The following is a 25,006-nucleotide window of genomic DNA, read 5'->3' on the forward strand; positions in this document are numbered from 1 at the left end:
GAGATTGTGGTTTTCGTGGATAACGGCATCCATGTTGTCTTTAGCCGTTTTTTGGGTGCTGTTGTGCTGTAATTGCTCTCAGATGCTCCTTGTGTTTTATTTCTGTTTACTCTCCAGTGGAAACAGAAGTTATGACAGGAATCAAAGAACGTGGCGGGCTTTTGTGCTATTGCGGCCTCAAACCAGCGATGCTGCATATTTATAACACATGTTTTCGACCAGGTTCTTGTCTTTTCGCCACATGAATGTTTTTCTCGGGCGCATTTCAACGATGTGCGCTAGAAAGAGCGCCGCTTTCATGCAGGGTTGTGGCAAAACAATGATGGATAAATGTAGTCTCAAAGTGTCTCGTATAAAAGGCAGCTGAGCACGAAAGCATATGTCTGCCATCTGCAGGGTTTCTGTTTATATAAGATTATCTTATTAAAGAGCTGGTCATGTGATGATTGAAGACCACTTGAGTGGATTGAGATTGAAAGCGGACTGCGGTCTACAGTCGCTCGAGTTTGCAACCCTGCTGTAATGTCACGCTTGACTCGCACATCAGGCTGTGATTTCAGAGTTATCTTTTCTTTAATTCTGTTTGAATTGGCCCGACCGCACCGGCCTCAGGTTCGCAGGGCGTCCGTTGTGATTTACGCATTCACCACTTAAACTGGATTTGTTGCACTAAACATGAACTTTTGTCCCGTTTCAGAGCTGAGTTGTTTACTGTTGAAAGCTCAGCTGTCTTTGAAGTAAATCTCTTCATGACTTCTTTTACTGTCGGATACTCTCTTTGTTTCCTAAAGCTTTCACAGTGAAACTTTACCCAAGTTCAAAAGTGCAGCTTATGTCTGTTTCAGTCACTTTTATTTGAATTCTGATTTGTACACGCACTGCCGTTCAAAAGTTTGGTGTAAGATTTGAAAAGAATTTAAGATTTTTATTCAGCAAAGAGGCATTTAATAGATCAAAAGTGACATTAAAGACATGTGTAATGTCTGTTGCATTCATTTTTAGATGAATGCTGTTCTTTTGAACGGTCTATTCATCAAAGTTTCCTGAAAAATTATGAACTGTTGATGTTAAGAAATGTTTCTTGAGCATCAAATCATCATATTAGAATCATTTCTGAAGGATCATGTGACACTGAAGACTGGAGTAATGATACTGACAAATCAGCTTTCACAGGAATAAATTACATTTTAAAATATATTAAAATAGAAAATAGCATTTCAAATTGTAATAATTTTTCACAAAAGTACTGTTTCACTGCGTAAGGGACATTTAAAAAATACTGAAAAAATCATGCCAACCCAAAACTATTGCACGGAAGTGTATGTTGGCCTGAAGTTGTAATACCAAATAATTGCAGCCTTGGTGAGCATAAGAAACTTCTTTCAAAAACTTAAAAACATCCTGAATTTTTTAGACACTTTTGACTGGTAGTGCATTTGAAAGGGCAACTCCAAATCAAAGCACACAAAAGCAGTCTGTTTGTCTGAGCATCTCGACTCTGGCAGGAATAAGTCTCCATCTTGCACTTGAAGGCTTCTCTATGTGTCACTATGTTGTTTTGACCATTAGCTGTGTGTCTTTTCAGCTGACGGATGGAGGAAAGGCTGCGAAAGCGGGAGTCGCTGTGCGAGATCTGGTCCTGTCCATTGATGGCATCAGCACTGAAGGCATGAACCACCTTGAGGCTCAGAATAAGATTAAAGCCAGCACAGACAAGCTCATCCTCTCTTTACAGAAGTAAGAATATGCTTTGGTAATTGGCTAAATAAATAAATATTATGCTAAAAATGACATGCATTTTGAACACAAAGATATAGGAAATAGTACTTGTTCAAAATAATAAAAATGTGTATAGGAGTCTATGTTCTGAATAATATACAAGGATACACTCTCTTATTCTGCAGTACGTAGATTGGCACAGATAAAAATTAAATGTATGCACAGAATACACACACAAACTACTACCTTTGCCAGAATGTGCAGTATACTGTATAACAATGCCTGGAATAATGTATACCTTGCTTACCTTGAACTTCCATTATTACTACAGAGAAGTAAAATTAACTGTTAATTTTCCTAAATTTCTTTCTTGATTCATTTATTAATTTATTTTGGATTGATTAATTCATTTTTATTTATTGTGTATTTTTATATATTTATTTATTTTTCCCTCAAGGTGAAAACTGAATTCCTCTCACTGAATTTAAAATTAGATCATGTGACAACAATAGAGCATTCTACTTTTTGAAATCTTTATTATTCATTTATTTATTTTTGATTAAGATTTTAAAAAATATATATATATATTTTATGCATTTATAATAGAATAACATATATTGTGACAATAGAGCATTCTACTGTTTGGAATGTTTATTTTGGAATAATGCCTTCTTTTCCACTTTCTTTTTTTAGATTAACTCTTTTTTTTTATTTTTTATTACCTGTCGAGCTGCAAACATGACAAAAACGACCATAAATATGGTCCCTATAATATTCCAAGACATTTGATAGCTTTGTGTGAGGAACAAAATAAAATTGAAAATCTTACCTTCACACAAATTTAAAGTCCGCGTGAACCGGAAGTTGCAAACGACTTTTCTCCAGTGCTGTGACGTATTTCCCAGTGAAAAGGAATATTGAACAGAGGGCAGGGTTTTACTCTAGTGCTCCTCCTCTCCATCTCTCGCTCATTACAGACTAACGGTTTGAGGGGAGTGGTTAAGCGTTTCTCAACCCAAGCCGTCAAGCATACGTCATCAGAGAAGGTCCTCCAAGGCAGAGAGGAGGGGCATTTTCAGATTTTGATTAAAGATTACGAAGCCAAAACATTTTTTTCCGTGTTTTAACTTGCACGGATTAATTGTTCACCACAAGACTAGTAATATGCGCTAACAAAGTAAATAGGGTCCATTTTGATTTCAGTTGGACTTTAAAGGAAAACAAAAAAGGAACAAATGAAACCATCTATCTATATATATATATATATATATATATATACAATACCTTGGTTTTGTTTTACATGTGTATGTCATGATTTGATAAGTGAAGGCTAAGACCTAATGAAAGATAAAACATTCAGACTTGCATCACAACAGTGTATTTGAGCCGTGTCGGGTTGGAAGCGTATGCTAACTCATCTCTCAGACCCAGTGTTGTCACGTTACAGAATCGCAAATACTCACAATCTATCGTAAATGCAGAGAACTAGTGGAGCACAGTTGTCCAAACTTTTGAATGGTATGTGTTTTGGGACCAGAATAAGTGTGTTTTGTTTGCATGTGTGTGTGCCAGCTTCCTGTTTCCCCGTTTTGTCCACTAATGGAAAATTTTGTCTCACTGTCAAGCCATGGGAAACACACACGCACATGCGGACACAGAACAGCCAGACTCAGTGTGCCCAGTGGTGACAGAAAAACGCTCATGGATTGGTCTAGTGGAAGTGAAAACAGAGAGAGAGAGAGACTGGCAGTGATGGACAGATAAATGAGCTGTGTCAAATGAATATGGGAGGAAAAAAAGGCCAGATATAGGCCTAAATGTAAGATTTGAATTGCTTATAAAATTTCCATCCATTTGGATTACACAGTTTTAACATAAACAAACTAATAAACTTAATGTGATGCATATTTGGCAGTCATACATAATTTAACCGGGGAAGAAACAAATAAGATTTCCATAATAGTACTAATAAACTGAATGTGTTTTAAAAGCACAATAACCAGGTTTAGATATGTATCATTATAAATAAATACAATTGACTTCAGTCTCATACATTTTAACTAACTGAATATGACCTGTTCCACAGCTAGCCATTAAAAAAAAAATAAAAAATAATAATAATTCTCCCACAAGGAACAGATTTATGCTGATTCTAATCAATTTGAATAAATGGATTTTAAAAATATGATTATTTAAAGAGGTCATATTATGCCCTTTTACTAAGTCTTGATATTGTTTGTAGCTCTACTTGAATAGGTTTTTTTGCTTGAGTGTTCAAAAAACACATTATTTTCCCCATATCCTCCATTGTTGCAGCTCCTCTCTTCCCAGTCTGTCAGAAACACTCTGTTTAGTTCCTGCCTCTATGAAGCCCCTCCTTCTGAAAAGTGTGCTCTGATTGGTCAGCTGGACCAGTGTGTTGTGATTGGTCAACCGCTTTGAGCATGTTTGGGAAATGTCCCGCCCCTCACCATAAACGCAAACACTACTAACACAAAACTCAGTCAGGCCCCGCCCCTTTATTTTGCATATGCCTAGGGTGGGAATTATTTAAATGAGGAATATTGTTACATGTTTATTCCTGGAAGAAAACTCAAGACTACAATGGAGGCGTTTCAGGCAGTTCAGAAACAGTGATATAGAGACTTAACTGCCGCTGGAAGGACTTTGTAACTTTGAAGACCTTTTTTTATGTTCAAACATGTAAAACAGCATAATTCGTCCTCTTTACATAAAAGAAAATAGATGCAAATAATTAATAACAAACTATGCTATGCTTTTATTAGTGCAGAAAATCTTACCTGTTTCATTTATGTATGACTGACAAATATATTCATTAGGTTTATAATGTTAAAACTGTGTAATCCAGATTTTTTTTTTACAATTAAAATAAATTCTTACATGTAGGCCTAAATATGTAAGACAATTGACTTCATCTCACCCATATTCAAATACAGTGTTGTTTAGATAGGTAAAGTAATCACATTCTCTTAGTTTTACTGGGGCTTAGTATTAATAGAACTATACCAGCATCAGCACCATCTGAAACCAAAAGTGTGTGTGTGTGTGTGTGTGTGTGTGCATACTTATTGAAGTGTGATATGCAGACCTTCATGGTTTATCTGCTGTACACACATCTCTATGCAAGTATGTGAAAGAAAACACTTCTATCATGAGCTTGATTTCATGCATTGTGACTTTCTGAAATGTGTCAATGCAGTAATGTTGCAATCTCAGTCTTCTTCTAGTCGGTTTTTGCTTTCAGGTCAACCGTTTTCATTTGAGAAGGACCTTGCCGAGCAATTTGGATCTTATAAACATGTTTATAGCAGCTACCAACGACATTGCCCACTTGACTAATTGCAGTGCATTTACATTTATGCAATTAACAGGCGCTTTTATCCACTACAAAAGGATACTTACAAAAATCGAAGAACAAAAGCTATTTGTCAAAGAGCCAACAATATTCATAATAAACAATGCCAGGTTTATTAGTTTACACAAGAACTTTGTGTACTTGCATTGAGTAAACATTCGAGAATACAGTCATGCACAAAATCTAGCTTACATATATTGAAGTGTTTGCATTGGTCTAATGCAAAGAGTCCAGCCGTTCAACAGTTGTGCATTCTGACCGTATATTCTTTTTGAAGCACCATAAATTGCAAATATTTCAAATGTTTTGCATATCAGTGTGTTTTGCATGAAATAGACTAACATATTTTCAGTTTTCTGCACAGCGGTGATGCACTTTAGTCTGGGTTACCAGGTTATGTTGCAGTTTAGGGTTTAGTTTTACCTCTTATTATTCGTAATTACAGCAGACTGCAGGTAATAAGTGATTTTATTCATTAAATTGCTTTTGTGTAAATCGGAAACTGCAGAGAATTAAACATTTTTGAGCAAGACACTCAAAAACCAGACATTTGTATGGTTTTGTGTGTGTGTGTGTGTGTCTGTGGGCCTTGTTTTTAGTGCTAATGGAGGAACGCTTGAGTTTTATTGGAGAGTTATGTGGAGATGCCAAACTCGGCTTTAGCTGCAGTTATTGGGTAGAGATTTTGAGTTTTACAGGCTTTCTGTTGATTCTCATATATGACAGTAGATTACACAGAGAGAACGAGAGGCTCCATGTTAATTAAAAGCACATGCAGTGAATTATTTTATTGATTTCTTTTGGTTTGTGTTCGCTGTGAGAGGGCCAGTGTCACTGCTGTACTTCATCTCACTTACCATCAGATCAACTCACACAGATGCTCATATCATGTCCATTTATATTAATGTTAATTTATTTTATTATTCATTCATTCATTCATTCAACACAAAGTCCATTTATTTATTCATATTTATTTATTCACCATAAAGTACATTTTATTTTTATTATCCCCTGAAGACCATTGTTAATTTCCTACGGTTATTTATTTATTTTCCCCTTTAGTCCATTTACAGATTTAATTTCTTACGGTTTCTCTCACCAAAACAGTTGTGGTCTAGTTTTAGATGACAGTTTCCACCTTCTTTCTGACCCATAGAATTAAATTAAATTGTTTAAACTGAATTTGTATCTTAATATAAAGGAAAGATAAGTTGTTTTTTTTTGCCCCATTGCAAATATATTCTTATAAGCTTAAACTGTTATCTTGTTTTAATGATGCTTTCACTTATTGTTTTATTGTGTGTAAATATGAAATACATTTAGCATGATATGCATATGAGCTCAGGTGTAATGTGTGCACTATAATATTAGATACAGTATAGGAGGAGAGATGGGCCTCTAGTAAAAAAAAAAAAGGGAGAACTCATTGTGGTTTTATTTATTATAGACCATGCAAGCATAATATATGATGCTATTGTTGGTTTGACGTTTTTGAAACCAAGATGGCCAACAAGTGGACTGACCTTTCCTCGCTGACGTGTGTTGTGTTTAGAGGATGTTTATGTTGGCCGGTCTGATACACTGCAGGCTTCTGTTTCGACATTAATGAGCTAAAATTATACACTGATATAACAAAGGCACTTTGGGGAAAAAATAATTGTCTTGTTTTTTTGCCCTTGAACGCCCTCTCTCAACAGCTTGAATCATGTAAACTAAGCTAAACAACAAATCTTGTCAGCTTCATGAAAACCTATAATTCTTCATTCCCTTATTTGCGTGTGTCCTTGATTCTGTGCGTGTGTTGTTTATGCATCTGTCTGTTTTTGTGTTTTGGTCCAGGTTTGACGTTTTGTTAGGCCACATCCACAACAGGCAAATGATCCTCACTGGTTCTGAATGCTTAAACACACACATGAGTGCCAGATCCTAATCAGAGCTCGGCTTAAACTGACCACACAACTTTTTAGGCACAGAATACATCAAACATGCTGTCAGATTCACCCGTTTACCGCAGGGTTGAATGCAGGTTACTTGATTACATGGGTTTGTGGGAGGTGTTTTGCTGACCGATTGGAGCTTGATTTAATTAAACCATTTAAACTCCATCCCAATCCACTTTTGAATAACCTCAGGACCATAACAAACCCTGACATGGGTTCGTATCCCGAGAGAGAGAGGAAAAATAGCTAATCTGGTCTGCTAACAGTCTTTATTATATTAATGTCTTTCCTTTTTTGACTTAATTTTTGCTCTTAATGTCTGTAACTCATTGGTCTTTTGCACTTATCTCTAAACTCTCTCTGTGAGTGTATTCTGAGCACTCAACTGTCTGAGGACTGAAAAGCGTAAGCTGCAGCTTGTCTCACACACTGTCCTGCACTGAGCACATCCCTGAATGTGTGTGTTGGCATTCACAGGATATCACAGCTGGATAAAATCCCATTTTCCATTAGCGAGATACAGCAGGATAAAAATCAACATTTGGAAGAGAGTTCAAAGCATAATTAAATTCCCACCAACATTTTGTAATATTGCATGGTTTTGTACTTTTGAAAAGAATTTAATAATTACCCTCCTTTATGTCCTCTTGCTCTCTTGATTGAAAACTGATATATTAATTTCTGATTTCAACATTGCGTCTTAAAGGATTAGATCACCCAGAAATTAATATTCTGTCATTTTTAGCCTCATGTCGTTCCAAACCTGTATGGCTTTCTTCTGTGGAACACAACTGACGATGTTTAGTAGGATGTATAATGCCCAAGTTGCTCTTTTCCAAGTGACAAAATGACAAAAAGGTTGGAAAAAAAGTACACAATATTAATTTTGGATAAACTTTCCCATTAAAGCTGATGTGAGTGATTTCTGTGCTCCTAGTGTCATCACATGGTAATGCAATTTCATACAGGTGTCCTGAACACTCTGCCATTGGTCCATTTTTCAGTACATATGGTTCTTGAGTTGAGCTATATGGAGAAAGTTATATGTTCTTTAGATCAGTGTATTGGTGTATTGGGTTATTTAACCCTGTAAAGCATGTCATGTGAAATAATAGCAAAAAAAAAAAAAACACATTTTTTGAAATGGAACATTTTATTGAAACTTTAGACTAAATATATATATATATAAAAAAAAAAAATACGTTTGGTCTAAAAATACAAGGTTTTTTATTTTTCTCCCTGTTTAATCTCGTTGTCTAGGAGAACCAGTTGAGATAATAGAGATCTGATTTGTGATGTTTTGTTCCTGTGGGTTGTTTTTAACAAGTGTTTCTCGAGCAGACACACACATTCACACACTGTAGCAGAATGCAAGAGTTTTAGTTATTAATGAAGGAAAATCAGTGAGTCATGCGTCAGACTGCAGCCTCAGGGTGTGAGATATAAATGAGATGTCAAACAGATGCTCTGAGAGATTGTGAGATGATGATGTCACCGGACGGTAGATGCACCACCGTTTGTGCTACAGACATAAATGTATGGGAATGTACAGTAAGTGATCAGACAAATGAAATACACAAAAAAAAATCCCACAGATGTGCCATACTGTATCTGGAGACCAGAACATCACAGATACTTGATGATGGACCAGTGAACAACCATCCAGAACCCCATAGTGAATAGAAAATACAGAAGAAATGAGTGTTTTTCAGATTTTATGAACTTCTCAGGACATATTTTTTAGAAATGGCTGTTAAGATGTGCACGTGTGTACTTGTATTCCAGCTAACAAAAATATGTTCTAACAGAATGTTTTACTGTATAAATGAACATGTGAGATAATTTATTGAATAACTTCGCTTCATACCACATCATTTAGGCTCGGTATCAGGCAGCTCTGAGGGAATTTTTCAAACAAAGAAGCAAAGACTCAGAAGCACCTGTATCTACTCTGGAAATGATTGCTGTGTCTTAATGAGACATACTTTGATCACTCCCTTTATAATCAACTGGGCTTTCAACACTAGAAGCTCCCGGCTTACATATTTAAGTAGCTTCTGGCAGTCAGACCACCTTTCAAAAATGTTTCAGTGTTTATGAAAGAAGTCTCACCATGGTCACAGTAAAAACAGTCAAATTGAGTATTATTATTACAATTTAAAATAACTGTTTTCTATTTGAATATATTGTAAAATGTAATTTCCTCCTGTGATCAAATTTTCAGCATCATTACTCCAGTCTTTAGTGTCACATGATCCTTCAGAAATCATTCTGATATGCTGATTTGCTGCTCAACTTTTATTATTATCAATCTAGAAAACAGTTGTACTGCAGTGCTTATATCGTAAAAACTGTAATACTTTTTTTCAGGATTATTTGATGAATAGAAAGTTCAGAAGGACAGCGTTTGTTGTATCAGTTGTAACATTATTAATGTCTTCACCGTCACTTTTGACACTTCTTACTGACCCCAAACTTTTGAATGGTAGTATATCTCATTATGTTCTAAAAAAAGGCTATTTTAATATCTGAATTTGCTTATTTCATTCCATATAAGATATTGGCACCTTAAAATAGTCTATTTTATAAATATTTGTACCTTTGCTGGGAAGGATATTAAGAGGCTGTCTGTCTTCAAATTCGATTAGTTGAATACGACTAAGTTTGTTAGAATAACTACTTCATAAGTTCCAATCAATGCATTTAAAACAAAGGATTCAGTTAAGTAACATGGATTAAACCAGAGTAGTTTCTCTCTTTCTCTCTCTGGCGGTGTTCTGGCAGTCTTCTGTGTCCTGTGGATCTATATTGAGTGTACTGAGAACAGATTGTTAGCTCATAACTGCAGCAGTGTGACCACTCATGTTCATCTGACCGGATCAACAGTGCTAAACTCGACCCGACCCGCTGGATCTCACTTTAAAGACCTCCGTGGAGCGATGAAGTCACGTGTGCATGTGTGTGTGTGTGTTTACATAGAAACAAAGATGCAAAGGGTCCACATTTAGGAGCAAATGCTTGCATCTCCTGTTATATAATACACTCTTCAAGATGTGTGTGGTTGTATTTTATGGACAAAATTGTATCTAGAAGCTAAATCTGATGAAACCTCCCTTTGGGAACATCCTTAAAGGTCAAAATGATTCATAAATACATTTAAAAAAAAAAAACTTAAGAGATGTGTGAGATTGTTCTAGAAGGTCTCGAGTTCATATTCTCAGAGATGGTAACTGATACTCAATCGCTCCGCCAGCCTCACACACAGACACACACGGCAGTATCGCTTGCTGTCAAACCATAGTTTTACTTTAATAACACACCACATCATGCAAGTTTCAAACCAAACCTGACCTGGTTTCTTTTAACTGACGCAAAACTAATTCTGTTCTCCCCTGCAGGCAAAATATAAATACAGGCCTATGATTTTATTACAAACCACAGTTCGACGTTCCTTATGTAATGCCACTGCCAGCACTAGATGTGGTCACAGCAGAGTCATTAATGTTTTTGTCCGTTGTTTGTATTCCAACAGAGCTTCCAGTCTTCCAAAACCAGATGTGGCACCAAAGGTATGAGATTTACACACACATAAAGCCAGCGAGAGCGCACAACTGGAGTATTGTGAATGGATTGTTTGTGTGTGTGTATGTCATTATACCCCTCTAAGACAGACACACAGCTCTATATATATGTATGCATGAGTTTTAGTTTTGCATGTTTATAGCGTTCAGTTCAGTCTTGTATCGGTTGTGTTCAGAACAGAAAACTAGTACACTGCATACTGAACATTTAATAAAAAAAATTCCAAATATTATATGAAACAGTAATTATATGCAACTTGCTATGTGCTATACTGGTGTCACATGATGCATGCTTCTCATTACACTGCATGTTTCATTTGGACAGTTGCTGTCCATTTATAATCTCTGACAGATAAGGTTATTTGCATTTATGCATTGCATTTATATGTATGCATTTGTCAGATGCTTTTATCTAAACTGACATGCATTGCAATCAAGCTGTACATTTGTACCAGTTTATGCATTTCCTGGGAATCGAACCCATGTCATTGGTGTTGTAAGCGCTATGCTTTACTGTTTGAACTACAGGAATGCATTATTTATCGTTTTTAATCCAGTTTTATGTTAAAATGCCTTAACTTATTTAGGCATGCTCATCAAAATAATGATTCAAGATGGAGATGTTAAAAATTTGAATGGTTAATGATGCTTATTGTAAATAGTCAAGTCAGGTTTTTTCAATATACAGTACACACTGCATACTGCTTTAAGAAATCACACCAGAATGGCATGCTATAGTACCATGCTACTTATTTTATTTCTTCATTATAAAGTGTGTATACTATGCGCACTTTTTTTTAAAATATGCATTTTTAATTTTCTTGGCCAAATCACGGCAGTAATCCTTACTGTTGGTTCATGTCAACAATAAATGTTTGAAAATAAATTCATTTCTGGTGCTTTTTCACTGCAATCATGTGACAACAATATCATTGCATATTACATGAACATTCTGTTTCACATACTATTTTTTAAAATAGTATATACTGTGCAGTATTCAGTAAGTAGTCAGCTAGTATTCCATTCTGAACATCTTGCTACACACTAGGTTCGAATAACCCATTCGTTGTTGTGTGCTATCTGTTGATTTGTTGCATTACTGTTGTCGTTATGTTTGAGTCCTGCATGTGCTTACGTTTAGGATGTTTCTGTGGAAATCATCAAACCCGTTCCCATGACAACCTGCATTCCATCTTCCTCTGACATCACAAACTCCACCCACATCACTTCATCCTCCAATAGGGGCGCTCGTCCGTTTGGAGGGGCGGGGTCACCACACGTAGCCTCCATTCCCTCCGCCGCATCTGCTTTTGCACTCGCCTCCTCAGCTCAAAGCCCTAATCCACTGGCTCCGCCTACTCCTACTGATGGCTCACCAAATCATATACCGTCGGTGCCCCGCCCTTCGGTGTATAACACACCCATCTATCTCTACTCCAATGAGAATGCCTGTGAAGTTGCCATGGGTCAGAGGCGGGGCCTGCTGGAAAGCCAGGGTGAGAGCTCTCAGCTGAATGGGTAAGAGTTTGATTGACAGTTTGATGCCCCACCCACCCTATCAACTTATGCTGCCTTCATGTGCTATCGGAAATGTCCTACTTTCCACTATTGAAGTCGAAATTACGAGCTTGTCGCATTAAAGTGCTTTGTTGTTGGATAGAACATGAATCATGGAGGACACCAGGTTTATTCTTGCCTATTTATTGGGAAAATCGTATTCAAATCAAAGTGATATTTAGCGGTATTCATTGACAACCAAATAAACATTCACCGTGCTATCTAGATAGTCAGCTTGTTGATGATTCTGGAATTTCACTCAAATACAGGGATTTTCGCTGTATAAAACATACAATACGCTTCATGTAAATATGCACTACTTTAACAAGACAAAGCAATGTAGCTGTTGTGGAAAAATAATAAAAAATACCAGTCACAACACAATCGTTCTTCCCTCCGCCAAATCTGGAACTTGGGCATCAGAATTATCCCCGAACTTCCCAGTGGTAAACACGACTTGAGAGGGCATTCATGTCCACTTTTTAACTATAGGAAACTCATATTTACGATAATTCCGAAAGCATGTGAAGGCAGCAATAGAGCTTAAAAGTAACCGACTTTTCAGAGGTCTGGGTTCTGCAAGTTTTTCCAATTTCCAATTAATTTTCTTCATAGACGTTTCAGAAAATACACAACGTTTCAGCTCAGAGATGAATCACAACATTACAGCATTCGATCTGAAGGAAAAACTAATTGTTGTATAGAAGACAGAGGGGCAAGACTGTGTACTTGCAGGTTTGCTGGGTCTCTCAGCATGGTCAGGCTGGTCTGTTGGCTGGTTTTAGGAAGGATTTGGGAATTTTTAAGCCGGTCAGACTGGGAGACCACCTGGTTCGTCTTTCTAAACTAGCTGAGTACCAGGGTTGTTATAGTTAACTAAAACCATAAAAAAAAGTGAAATAAAATAAACATTTTATTTCAGCTAGTTGCCAAAGAAACATTTCTCATTTTCATTTAGTTTACCCTTATGTACTACAATAACTAAAACTGAAATGAAATGAAAATTTATTTTAAAAAAAAGCTTTAAAATTAAAATGAAAACATAAAGTAAATACAAATAAAAGTTGCAATACAAATATTTATATCTTAAATTCTTCACTTTCAAATGTTCAAACCCTCAAGCTTTTTACATTTGAACTCCTCCACGTTTTATTTTGGTGTAATATTAGTTTAATGCTGTAAACTTCTGTACACACAAATGTTGGAAAATATGCTAATGTGAATGTAAATAAAGTAAACCTAGCGCACATTACATTCCCAAATGCACATTAAAGTCGAGTTTGTGAGAAGCAGCATTTCCTGTGAACCAGGCACCTCTGAAAACAAGCTATTATAAGCTGTGAGCGTGCAAATAAACACAGCACCACTCTTCATTCTGAAACACACAGCGCATCAGACTATGCATTTCATTTATGAAATCACAGCTTTTTATTTGGTAATCACGGTTTGATATTTGATTAGATTTGATCAGTTTTATTTTGATTAATTGTGCAGCACCATTTGCTCATTTTAATGATACATTCAATTTGATTAATTATTTGCTTTTTCATAAACTCACAAATCCTCGTTTGGGAAACCCTGCTGTAATGCCACAAAATGTACACATTACCTAGCAATAAAATGGAATGTTTGGAATCAGAATGTTTTTAAATAATTTAAACCATATTCTACATCCCTTAATCCTACCCAATACCTAAACTTAACAACTACCTTACTGACTGTTAATAAGCAGTAATTAGGAGTTTTTTGAAGCAAAAGTCGTATTTAACAGTTAATAGTGAGAATTGGACCCTAATCTAAAATAACATTTTTAACAACTTTGGAACTCATGGTTGGTCTATCTGAAAGGTTCATAAATTGGCGTTAAAAATCAGTTTCACTGCAGAGATTTTGAATGCCATTTCTGCTTCCGTAACTCACTTTTGAGCTCCATCGTCCCTGTTGATTTCCAGGCTGCTGTTTTTGGACGTCTAAATGATGCCAAAAATATATTCAAAAATGTAATATGAAAGTGTGTTTAGTTGGTTTCCATGATGTACCCCGCCGTATTTTTTGTAATGTGGTTTAGCTTGGTTGGATTAGACCACCAGTACACGACAGCTGAGGTTTGAATACTTGGAAGAACTACATGCCACATCATATTCATTTATCAGAAGTCAAGCCAACATTTAAACCCAACCAAAGTAGAAATATTTCCATGCTTCCTCATTTTTGTAATTTTTCTTATTTGTTTAATATATTTTTTTTGGGGGGGGGGGGTCTTTGAATCACTAAATAATATTCCAGAATGTTGTTTCATGGCCTGAAGACTCTGGCAGCATCTCTCTGTATCTCTTTTCGTTCAGTGACGTATGTGAGATTTTGTTCGTTTATGAGTGGTTGTCAGTGGCTCTGATGTACGTGTGTATATTTAGATCTACGTAATGGTATCCGTTATGTGTTTTGGTGTGTGTGAATCAGGGCTCTCCCTTGGATAATGTCACAGGGGAAGCTCAGATGTATTTTGACTGTGCGCAAACCTCCCTTCTGCGTTTCATATTTTAATGATGGTTTTAAAGTGTCTGATTGACATTATTACGCAGATGAACTACGTGTCTAATTACACGTGCTGATGCACACACATATTCGGTGATACACACACACACGCACGTCTCATCAGATCAGTGTGTTTGTTGTGATGCATTTTGTTTGTTTCTGTGTACTAATACGTTTAATAGTATAATATCAGCCTTTTACCAGCACAGATTATAGTTTAATCACCCAATAAACTTATTCTTCTCGTTAAGTGCTTAGAATGGCATACTATTTTTTGCAATATGCAGTATGTGTACATAGTATGCATGGGACACTGTAATAGGCTGACCTATTACAAGTGCCAAAATATGCAGTATATACTGTATAGTATGCTGGTATTTCATTCTGACCATTTGGGAGCATTATATTCACTAGATAAAAAGGAGAGAAAGAGTAAAATATTAGAGACGTGGGAGAGAAAACTGATGAAAACCAAATGCTTCTCGTCATAGTGTGCACTCCTCTAATGGTTTCTCCTCCCTCTCTTGTAAACTCTGATAAATCCTCCTCATTATCCTCATACAGCTGTACATTAAAGAGTCAAATCAGTGCCAAGCCTGTGTCTGTGATTTTTATAGGCAACTGTTGAGAAAACATATTCCTCCTTAATGCAACCCTGTGTGTACCTGGTTCTGGATACTGTACTTTGTTTGAATGGAAATAATTCTTCTGGATTGAGTTTGTCTTGCTCTTTGTCGACCGATTTGGTGTTTTTAATGGCTGATGCTGATATCAATATCTTAAGAGCAGGGTGGCATATATATCTGGGATATACAGTTTGTAATGTCATTTACAATTGCTTTATTTACACAATATTAAACTCGCAGAATACATTTGAGAACAGAAAATGTGAACAATCCATTGACAAAGCTGTAGATTTTGGGAACTGGTCTGGCCAATATATATCGATCTACCACATTTTTACGTTTGTCTACCAAACATTTATATATATATATATATAAAATCTGAAAAAGTCATTTTGACTTAAATTTGCGATTAAAAACAATAATACAAAGTTGAGTCAAATTGCAATAAAAATATCAAACGTTTAAAAAGTAATTTTAAAATATTATTTTATCCAAATATTAATATATGTAAATATTATTATTTACCTAAATATTCTATATTATTCTGGAAATCTTTTTGGTCACTATATAATTACTAGATGTACAGTAAATGCACAGTTAAATTAGCTGTTGTTTAATAATTCCTGATTTCATTCATTTGTATTTGTGCCTCAATCATCCACATTTGACAGTTTGTTTGTTTTAAATGATATATATATGTAGCTTGTGTGTGTCTTCAGCTGTTGGTCTGTTTCAGAGGGGTTTAGGAATCAATTTTGTTGTGTATATTGAGTTAGTGATGATTGTGTGTTTAATGGTTATTTTCTCCTCTATGTGCTTTTCAGCAGATGACTCCAGCCATAAAGTCAGTACCATATAGATGCTCCTTTCATTGTGTGTGTGTGTGTGTGTGTGTGTGTGTGTGTGTGTGTGTTGCCTAATATGACAGTTTTGTTTTGCTTTTTGTTTTTTTCCAGGAAAATCCCCAAATCTATTTGTTTTTTAATGGCAGCACTTTGCTTTTATTTAAAGTGATGAAACACTAAGACTTATGATTTTCACATGACAGACGAATAAACAAAAATAAATCAGTCACTAAGCAAATCGTTAAAGTTTTACGCAATCCTTTACAAAAGCTTACTGTAGCATACAGTATGTTGACAAAGTGATGTATCAGATGGTAATACCAAGGTATTTTGTAGCACTAAATGATTACCATATTCATGGTATTTGGTAAAGAGTACCATTGCAGAATCATGATTGTACCATGTTCAAAAAAATAAAAAGATAGAATTACCATGGTAATGATTGACCGCCATATTCATGTACCATGGTATTTACAAAAAAAAAACATGGTAGTATTAGTACTTTTTTATTATTACTGTAGTATCGCTGATTATGTGACGATGACTTTTAAAGGTATAGTTCACCCAAAAATGAACATTCTGTCATTATTTAGCCTCCTGTCATTCCAAACCGAAAGATAATTCTGTGCCTCCATTGACAGCTACACAACTACCAATTTGACGCTTCAAAAGTTCATAAAGAGATCGTAAAACTAATCCATATGAATTGAGTGGTTTAGTCCAAATTTTCTGAAGAGACTCGATCGCTTTATATGATGAACAGATTTGATTTAGGCTTTTCTTCACATATAAACATTGATCAGCAAACATTTACAGAAGCTCAACTGAACTTGGTTGAACCTCATTGGTTCTTGCAGAAGCTCAAACGTGCTGCGTAACACGAGAATGAACCTCATTGGTTCTTGAGGAAGCTAAAAAATGTGATGCGAAACACGAGAATGAACCTCATTGGTTCTTGCTGAAGCTCAAACGTGCTGCGTAACACGAGAATGAACCTCATTGGTTCTTGAGGAAGCTAAAAAATGTGATGCGAAACACGAGAATGAACCTCATTGGTTCTTGCTGAAGCTCAAACGTGCTGCGTAACACGAGAATGAACCTCATTGGTTCTTGCAGAAGCTCAAACGTGCTGCGTAACACGAGAAAGAACCTCATTGGTTCTTGAGGAAGCTAAAAAATGTGATGCGAAACACGAGAATGAACCTCATTGGTTCTTGTTGAAGCTCAAATGTGATGCGTAACACGAGAATGAACCTCATTGGTTCTTGCTGAAGCTCAAACGTGGGTCAGAGTTAAAAGTGGTAGTTGCATAGGCTGTCAATGGAGGGACAGAATTATCCCAGATTTTATTTAAAAATATATCTTATGTGTTCAGAAGATGAACGAAAGTCTAATGGGTTTAGAACGACATGAGGGGGGAGTAATTAATGACATAATTTAAATTTTGGGGTGAACTATCCCTTTAATGTAGAGCGTACTCAAGCAAAGCAAAGCTGGGTTTGTGTTTCATTGTGTTTCTGTTTTCACTGCATGAGCTTGTTGACGTGAGTTTGATGATATGCATGTCATGTTCCAGCTGAGATGTGTTTTATCGCAGTGGTGGTCTTCAGGTAGTCAGCTTTTTTTTACTCGCATATCAGTTTGTCAAACACACCGAGTGAGCAAATGAAACCTGCCAACACTCTCTCGTCACACACACGGTCCACAGCCTGACAGCGTTGATTTATTGACAGCTTATGAATGCTGTACGTGTCAGTACAGACGGGCTTTGGCACGATCAGTATGTACTGGATGTAAAAATGTTTTTTGAGAGATTGGATTGACGTAGGCTTGTAGATTTCGGACGTCTCACTGAAAGCTCAGGCTTTCTAAACCTGTTGCATGTCTTTTATTCCACGTGCAGCAGCGCCATCTTCTGGTCTCATGCATTTTTAAACTTTCATTTCCTCAACTACAACGTTTTCATTTTCTTTGAGGATTTTAGAACTCAAAAGTTCATGTTTCTCTTAAGATAATGTTCACTTGATTCAGTTTTTCCAGAACTAAATTAGTGCTTTTTGAATTCAAGTTACCTTACAGGTTTTACTATGGCAACTTACACAGGTCAAAATACCATAGTTACAACAGTTACACTACAGTACAACTGTAGAAATGTACTTGATATAAAAAAAGTACAGGAAAATCATTGCAAAAGTTTATTTTTAAGACTGTTAATTATGAGCCTGTTTGCATGTGTTTCTTTCCATGTTCATCTACTGGTCTAGTGCATTTCTAACTTTCATTGCTTAACCTACAGAGTTGTTTCATTTTATTGGAAGATTTTGAAACTAAAAAACTCATCTTTCCGTTTAAAATGATCTAAACCTGATTCAGTCTTAAAATAAGTTTTTAACTAAATGAGTGCTTTTTAAATTCAAGTTACATTACAAAGATTACCGTTGGTAACCACACATTTGGCCAAAATACCATAGTTGTACTTGATATTAATAGTAATATGTGATATTAATTGCAAAAGTTTAATTTTAATACTCATTTTAATATTAATCATGAGCCCGTTGCACATGTTTTGTTCCATGTGCAGCAGCGCCATCTACTGGTCCTCAACTTGAGTTCATTACTACAGTTACACGACAGTAAAGCTGTGTAAATGCACTTGATATTATTAATTACAGGAACATTTTGAACGTTTTTTTAAGACTCTCCTAATTGTGATTTTACAGTAGACTTGTAACAACGCAGTATTTTGGCAGAAGCTATGGTTATCATACATTTTTGAATATTTGAATCAAATGCCTCCAAAAGCAGTCCGTTATGTGATGACAATTTTTTTTTTTTATTCTTCATAGTGGTCCTCCAGCTGTGTCTAAGTGAGTACATCTGTCATGTGTGTGAAACTCCTCTGATAGAGAATGATTACAATGTTTTAACTTTCTTATTCCTTTTCTTATGCCTCCTTCCTCGTTCAGAAAACCTCCAGTTTACAGGTAAAGGGGGGATAAGCTGCAGTGTTCTTGTTACTCAGATACTCAGTTGCTTCATTTGTGCATTTGATGTGCAGCATGATTACATGTACACAAGACTGACAGTCAGTATCTCTCTCTCTCTCTGTGTGTGTGTGTGTAGACGTAAGCCTATCACGGAGACAGACATTGAGTTTTACCATGTCCCAACTCACGGTGATGCCAGCAGGAAACGCATCATGGAGGACACAGAGGACTGGCGCCCACGGACAGGAACTTCACAGTCCCGATCCTTCCGTATCCTGGCCCAAATCACCGGCACTGAATCTGAACTTGGTGAGAGTGGAAAGACATTTATATCATTTTATTTTATTGCTCCTTTTGTAGTTTTGTTTTTTATTTGCAACAACTGATTTATTTATTTATTTAAAAATGCTGTTCTAGGTCCACTTATTTAATTTAATTATTTAGATGTAGAATTTAGTAATGTATTGATTCAATTGTTCAGTATAAAAGAGCAACACACTTTTATGTTAGAAAAAATATGCCCTTTAAACTCTGAGGGCATATTTTTTCTAACATAAAAGTGTGTTGCTATACACCTACAGTATATATTCTGGAACTGATATTGATGCATTATATCAATTTTGGTCCTAAATAAAATTTTGGTCCTCATAATAAACAGGCAGAATGCATTTCTGTGTAAATATGTCTAGATAAAATGTCCCATTGAATTCAAGTTTACAGTTTGCGTAACAATGGTTTTACAAACCATTTACACAGACATTTGTTCTGCACATGTTTCATGAATGAAGCCCATTGTGTGCAAAACCTTCAGTACTGATTCTGAGATTAAGATTGAAATTGAGATTTGAAATAGGAACTCTGGTGTTTTAAATTGAAGTTCAGTGAACAGGAGGAAGTAAGAGAAAGTGAATGTGTCTTTACTTTAGTCACACCTCTCTCTATCACATGAAAGCGTGTCATAATGAATGTTTTCTGTCATGTTTATCTGTATCAGATTCCGCACAGGAGGCTGAATCAGCAAAGAAGACAACAAAGTAAGTTCCTCTTCCTGCCAGCTGTTTTGGAGAGTGTGTTTGCTCGTGTTTTTGTGATGTTGATTTGTTTAGGGTTGCTGTACCGTTTGTGTGCTGTTATTGACCTGTGTGATTTTTGCCATTTTTCCGGTGTTTGTGTTAAAGCTCTGGCTCCAGTTAACCAGCATGTGCAGATCACAAATCGAGCACAAAATACTGTTTTTCTTTATTTCTCGACACTGAAAAGTCCTTTAGAAAATGTTGATCTTCAACCTCAGAAGGTCAAACTAAATTTTACATGAGCTGTTTTAATTTATCTTCTGTTTCGGTTTGTAATTTTGCAAACTTTACTTAGACTATTTGTGTGATTTAGTAATTTTCTTGTAATAACCATTAAACATTTAAATATTTAACCCTGCAAAGCTTTACGTATGAAATAATAGTCCGATTTTTTTTTTTTTTTTTTTAATGGAACGGTTTATTACATTTTTATTAATTATATTTCGAAAAAAATATAAAACATTTTTTTGCATGTGTTTCTTTTTGTTTGTTTGAAGAGTACCATATTTGTTGTATTGGCTTTTATGGCTCATATAGTATGATATAGTGAGAATATGGAGCTCATACTCAAGGGAAAAAACACCAACATTTTCATCAGAGGCCCAAACTGAGCAAAAAATATATAATTTGGTGCAGTTGCTGATATTTATATGAACAAAATAAACACAACACACTATAAGTAAAACATATTTACTTCTTACATACAATGAATATAAATATCAGTTGTCACTATGTATCTCCCAATAATATGTCTTGGTAAGATGATATTTAAATGCTTAGTTTTATGATCAAACTCAGTAGTTTTTAAACATATAATGCACTACTATGATAATTGAGAGGTGAACAAATAAACGTTCCTCAAAAGTCTGATGGATCGTATTTGATATTCACATTTTAAAAGGCCTTTTATAAAACAAGATGTATGGATAATCAAGTAAACCTAAGTTGCTTTAGTCCAGTTAGTGTTGAAATATTATTAATTGAAATATTAATAATAATGTAAAAGTTATTCTTGTTTACTTTATAAAAATAAAATATTAAGTAAATATTAAAAGACACGTGAACCACGAGCTGAAGGGAGATGTTTTTACAATTATACTAAAAGGCCCATTACTTAGTAATAACTATCAGTCAAACTACAGAAGGCATGTAGTACATGGTGTTCAACAGGCTTTTCAGAAACGTTTTGATCATGCTGATAATTTAGAGACCTTAGAAATGTGTGTATCAAATATGACAGTATGCATTATAGTGTCAAATTAAATAGACAAAATGTATAAAAGGAAAAAAAAATATGTTACTAATAAACATATTCTCATAGTTAAAGAGATCGTTAATTGATCTCATTAAAGATCAATTAAAAATATTCAAATCAGGGTTTCATGGTTGAGCTCGATGAATGCAGTCAAAGCTGTAAAAATGTAGAAACTGGCATGAGATTATTATTTTGCACTTCCACATATAAGCAATATTGAGAGTATTATAGTTATTATAATACAGTGTGTGCTGTGTATCTTGTATGCTTGTTAGAGTAAGACATTGAGGCTGATTGTAGGTTTGGGACTGAGTTACAGAAGTGAGTTTGAAGTCTGCATGAAATGGAAAGAGGGCGGGGCTTGATTTTGTCCATGGGGAATTTGATTGGATGGTTGTGGTTTGCTATTGGTGGATCTCATGTGAGTGACAGGTTGTTAGTACTTGTCAATTTTGATTTAGTGTTGACTTTAATGTGTTTGCAGTGGCGTTTTCTGTCTGCATGGTTTATCTGAGTGCCGCTGACATCCACTTCTAGAGCTCATACTGTCTTCCTGTTTCTGTTTCTCTCTCTTGTTCATTCCCTGTGAACAGGGTTTTGAAGATTAATGCTGAGATTGGACCCAGATATCATAAACTCAGAGACTGGCACCATGGAGTGTCTGCTCGGACCCTTAACGTCCTCAGCCTGTTGTAGATGTGTGTGTGTGTGTGCGTGCGTGTGTGTGTGTGTGTGTGTGTGTGTGCGTGTGTGTGTGTGTGAGCGCGTGCGTGCGTGTGTGTGTGTGTGTGTGTGTGTGTGTGTGTGTGTGTGTGTGTGTGCGTGTGTCTGTGTGGGATGCTTCTAATCTGCAGAGAGACTGTGACTGAAGCTTTATCAGAAAACCTTTAAAACATGAGCTCTTTAATGTGTGTATGTGTAGATTGAGGCAGCGTGTGAAGATTCAACATGCATCTCCAACTCAGTTCTTGTGGATTTAGTGAAGTTTATTAGCTGCACTACAGTATTGTATTACACGCGTGGCTTGGATCAGTTTCTGTGATGTTTCAGCTTTTGGTTCCTATATGAAGGAACGTTCTGGGCACCAAACTAGTTAAACTCCATATACAACATCTGTTGATTAACACTGAAAATAATTTCACCTCATCCGTCTAAACACAATCAGCACAACAGCTAAAACAAATCAAACTCAGCATTTACAGAAATGCACTTATGGACGTCTATAAGGAAAGACGTTCGACGGTGAAATGTGCAGCTAAAATTTTTGTGAAAATGCTCAATAGTTTATGCCTAATAAGTTTATTATTTTGGTTAAAATGATTCTTCTTCTTAACAGAATGTATCTTAATTGCATGCTCATGACACAAGTTCTGAATGCAATTTTATGACACTACTCCCTTGTAAGCATGTTGTTATATTGTCAAAATTGTGTTTATTTTAATATTTATTTGGTGCTCCATTGACTTCTATTGTAAGTGCGTTATGTAGATATATATATATTTTTTTTAGAAAATGCAATTAAATTTTCTGTTAAAGGATAACTGTCGCCAAAATGCAACCTAGGGTCTTTTTGTTAATCTACCTGAGGCAAACTTTCGTTTAAAAGCATAATTAGAATGGAAACGGCACTTTTAAGTTTGACCGTATTTTCGTTTTCGGTCAAATTGCCTTTTGAATGGGAGTGCTAGGGGCACGACTATGATAGCATCAAAATCGCCATTTTTAAAACACTAAGAAGGCTCGACAACATGAATCTTTGCTGGAAGTATCACCAGGGGCTCTACACATGAACTCGAGCATTGAGGACATTGTTTGTGTTCACAGAGTTTACTAAAAAGAAAGATTTTGAACAACTCACTGTAGCTGTTGTTGTTTCCGGCTGCCGACATTTTGACAGTCAAAAATAATCGATTTCCGAATATTCAAATCCGATAATCAAACTTAAAAGTGGCGTTTCCATTCTAATTATGCTTTTAAACGAATCTACCTTGGGTAAAAAGACCCTAGGTTGCATTTTGGCGACAGTTATCCTTTAAGCATGTCACAGATGGTTTTCAACAAAGTTTTAGACCCAGAACATTATTTTAAACACTGCTGAATTTTATTTCATGCTTGAAAATGTACAATCATTTAATTCCTTCCTCAATGAGTTTTCCTTATACAGCAAAATTAGAATAAAGTGGCCTGTATTTCCGTTGTGTCTGTGTTTCTATCTATTTCTTTCTGCTTTTCCCTCTGTTACGGCACTAAAATACATCGTATCCTGAAATTCAATCCCAGTCAGTTCTGTCCACTGTAAGATCCATGAGTAAAGGCCAATGGATTATTTAGCACAACAGATGTTATTGATATTGTTAATGATATTTAACTGATCAGTTACATAAGTTATGGCATTAATTGAAAACGTAAGTGGGTCTTCAGTACAAAGATCCAGTAATGGTTATGACTTCTGAGTGTCCAGATGGGTCATAAAGTTAGTTCTAGGCAAAACAGCTTCACACATTTAACTTCTGTAATTTTGTGAAGCAACATATTTGATGAGAAATTATATGATATAATTGGTTATTGTATTTCCACCATTCACGTGACTTTGGTTTAAGAGACGGAGAAAGATTAAATGCGCACAGGAATATGTTTCTGCAGTGATCATGTTTTCCCACTAGAGGACAGCACTGATTCGCTCTTCTCAGCAGATTATATAGGTTTGCAGACAGTGGGATCTTCACAGGCTTCACTGGTGAGATTATGACACAATGTGATGTCTTAACATCTCTTTTAATGGTGTTATGTAATGTTACATTACCCCTGACACTGGGAACACAGGTTCAAATGCACTCTCTTTGCATATTTGTTCATTAATTAAAGGGGAGGCAATTTTTTATAAACACTTTTTGTTAGACTGGTTGAATCTTTCTTCACATCCTGACAACAAATCAATAATAAAAGTGGTCTAAATATTAAAACATGTACATATATCTTCCGTGGAAGTCTTTTTTTCTCCTGCACTGAGGCAGAAATGTCCACTTATTTTACTCCTTTCTATATTCTGAAGATTCTGAAGGCTTTGTTCATATATCATTCACATGATTTATAAAATAAAAAAAAAATCTATGTCTATCTATGTTAAAAAAACATCTAAAAAATGTCTGTTTCTGTTCTGATTTATGGACGATGAAGTGATAAAAAAAGATCTCCAAAATCCCCTGTGTAAAAACCTAATAAGTCAACAAATTGAAAAAATAATTTTGAGCCTGGCTATATCTGTTCTGGAAATGTATGCAAATTAGTGCATATTGAATTAGATAATGCACCATTTACATATATAAGCACACATTTCAGAGAAGTTGTAATGCAAAAACATTTTATAGTTGCATATTAAAACCATGCAGAAAGTAAACTCCATTTATTAATGTATGTTATTATTAATATTAAGCGGCACAATCAAGCAGTTAATATTAGGCAGCACAGTTGGTTTTTTAACATTGATGTTAAATAAGGAATGTTTCTTGAGC

The 25,006-nt window shown here is 35.6% G+C and overlaps 1 protein-coding gene across 6 annotated transcripts in view; it reads left to right on the forward strand.

Annotated features, from left to right (window-relative positions):
- The window catches only part of pdlim5a (PDZ and LIM domain 5a), a 57,811-nt gene that overhangs the window by 16,695 nt on the left and 16,110 nt on the right, over nt 1-25,006 (forward strand). For 3 of the 6 annotated variants that reach the window (XR_014627967.1, XM_084414408.1, XM_084414409.1), the window contains exons 3-7: nt 1,586-1,737; nt 10,568-10,604; nt 11,758-12,134; nt 19,303-19,475; nt 20,161-20,200. Coding sequence is in view for 5 of the 6 variants with exons in the window: in XM_084414408.1 (XP_084270534.1) it covers nt 1,586-1,737; nt 10,568-10,604; nt 11,758-12,134; nt 19,303-19,475; nt 20,161-20,200 (779 nt within the window). In the remaining variant the exon portion in view is untranslated. Of the gene's footprint in view, nt 1-1,585; nt 1,738-10,567; nt 10,605-11,757; nt 12,135-16,158; nt 16,179-19,025; nt 19,047-19,145; nt 19,164-19,302; nt 19,476-20,160; nt 20,201-25,006 lie in introns of all 6 variants that reach the window. The other 3 variants (XM_084414410.1, XM_084414411.1, XM_084414412.1) reach the window with 3 other exon arrangements.

The sequence above is a fragment of the Rutilus rutilus genome, assembly GCF_951802725.1.
Source record: "Rutilus rutilus genome assembly, chromosome: 7".
Classification (NCBI taxonomy): Eukaryota; Metazoa; Chordata; class Actinopteri; order Cypriniformes; family Leuciscidae; genus Rutilus; species Rutilus rutilus.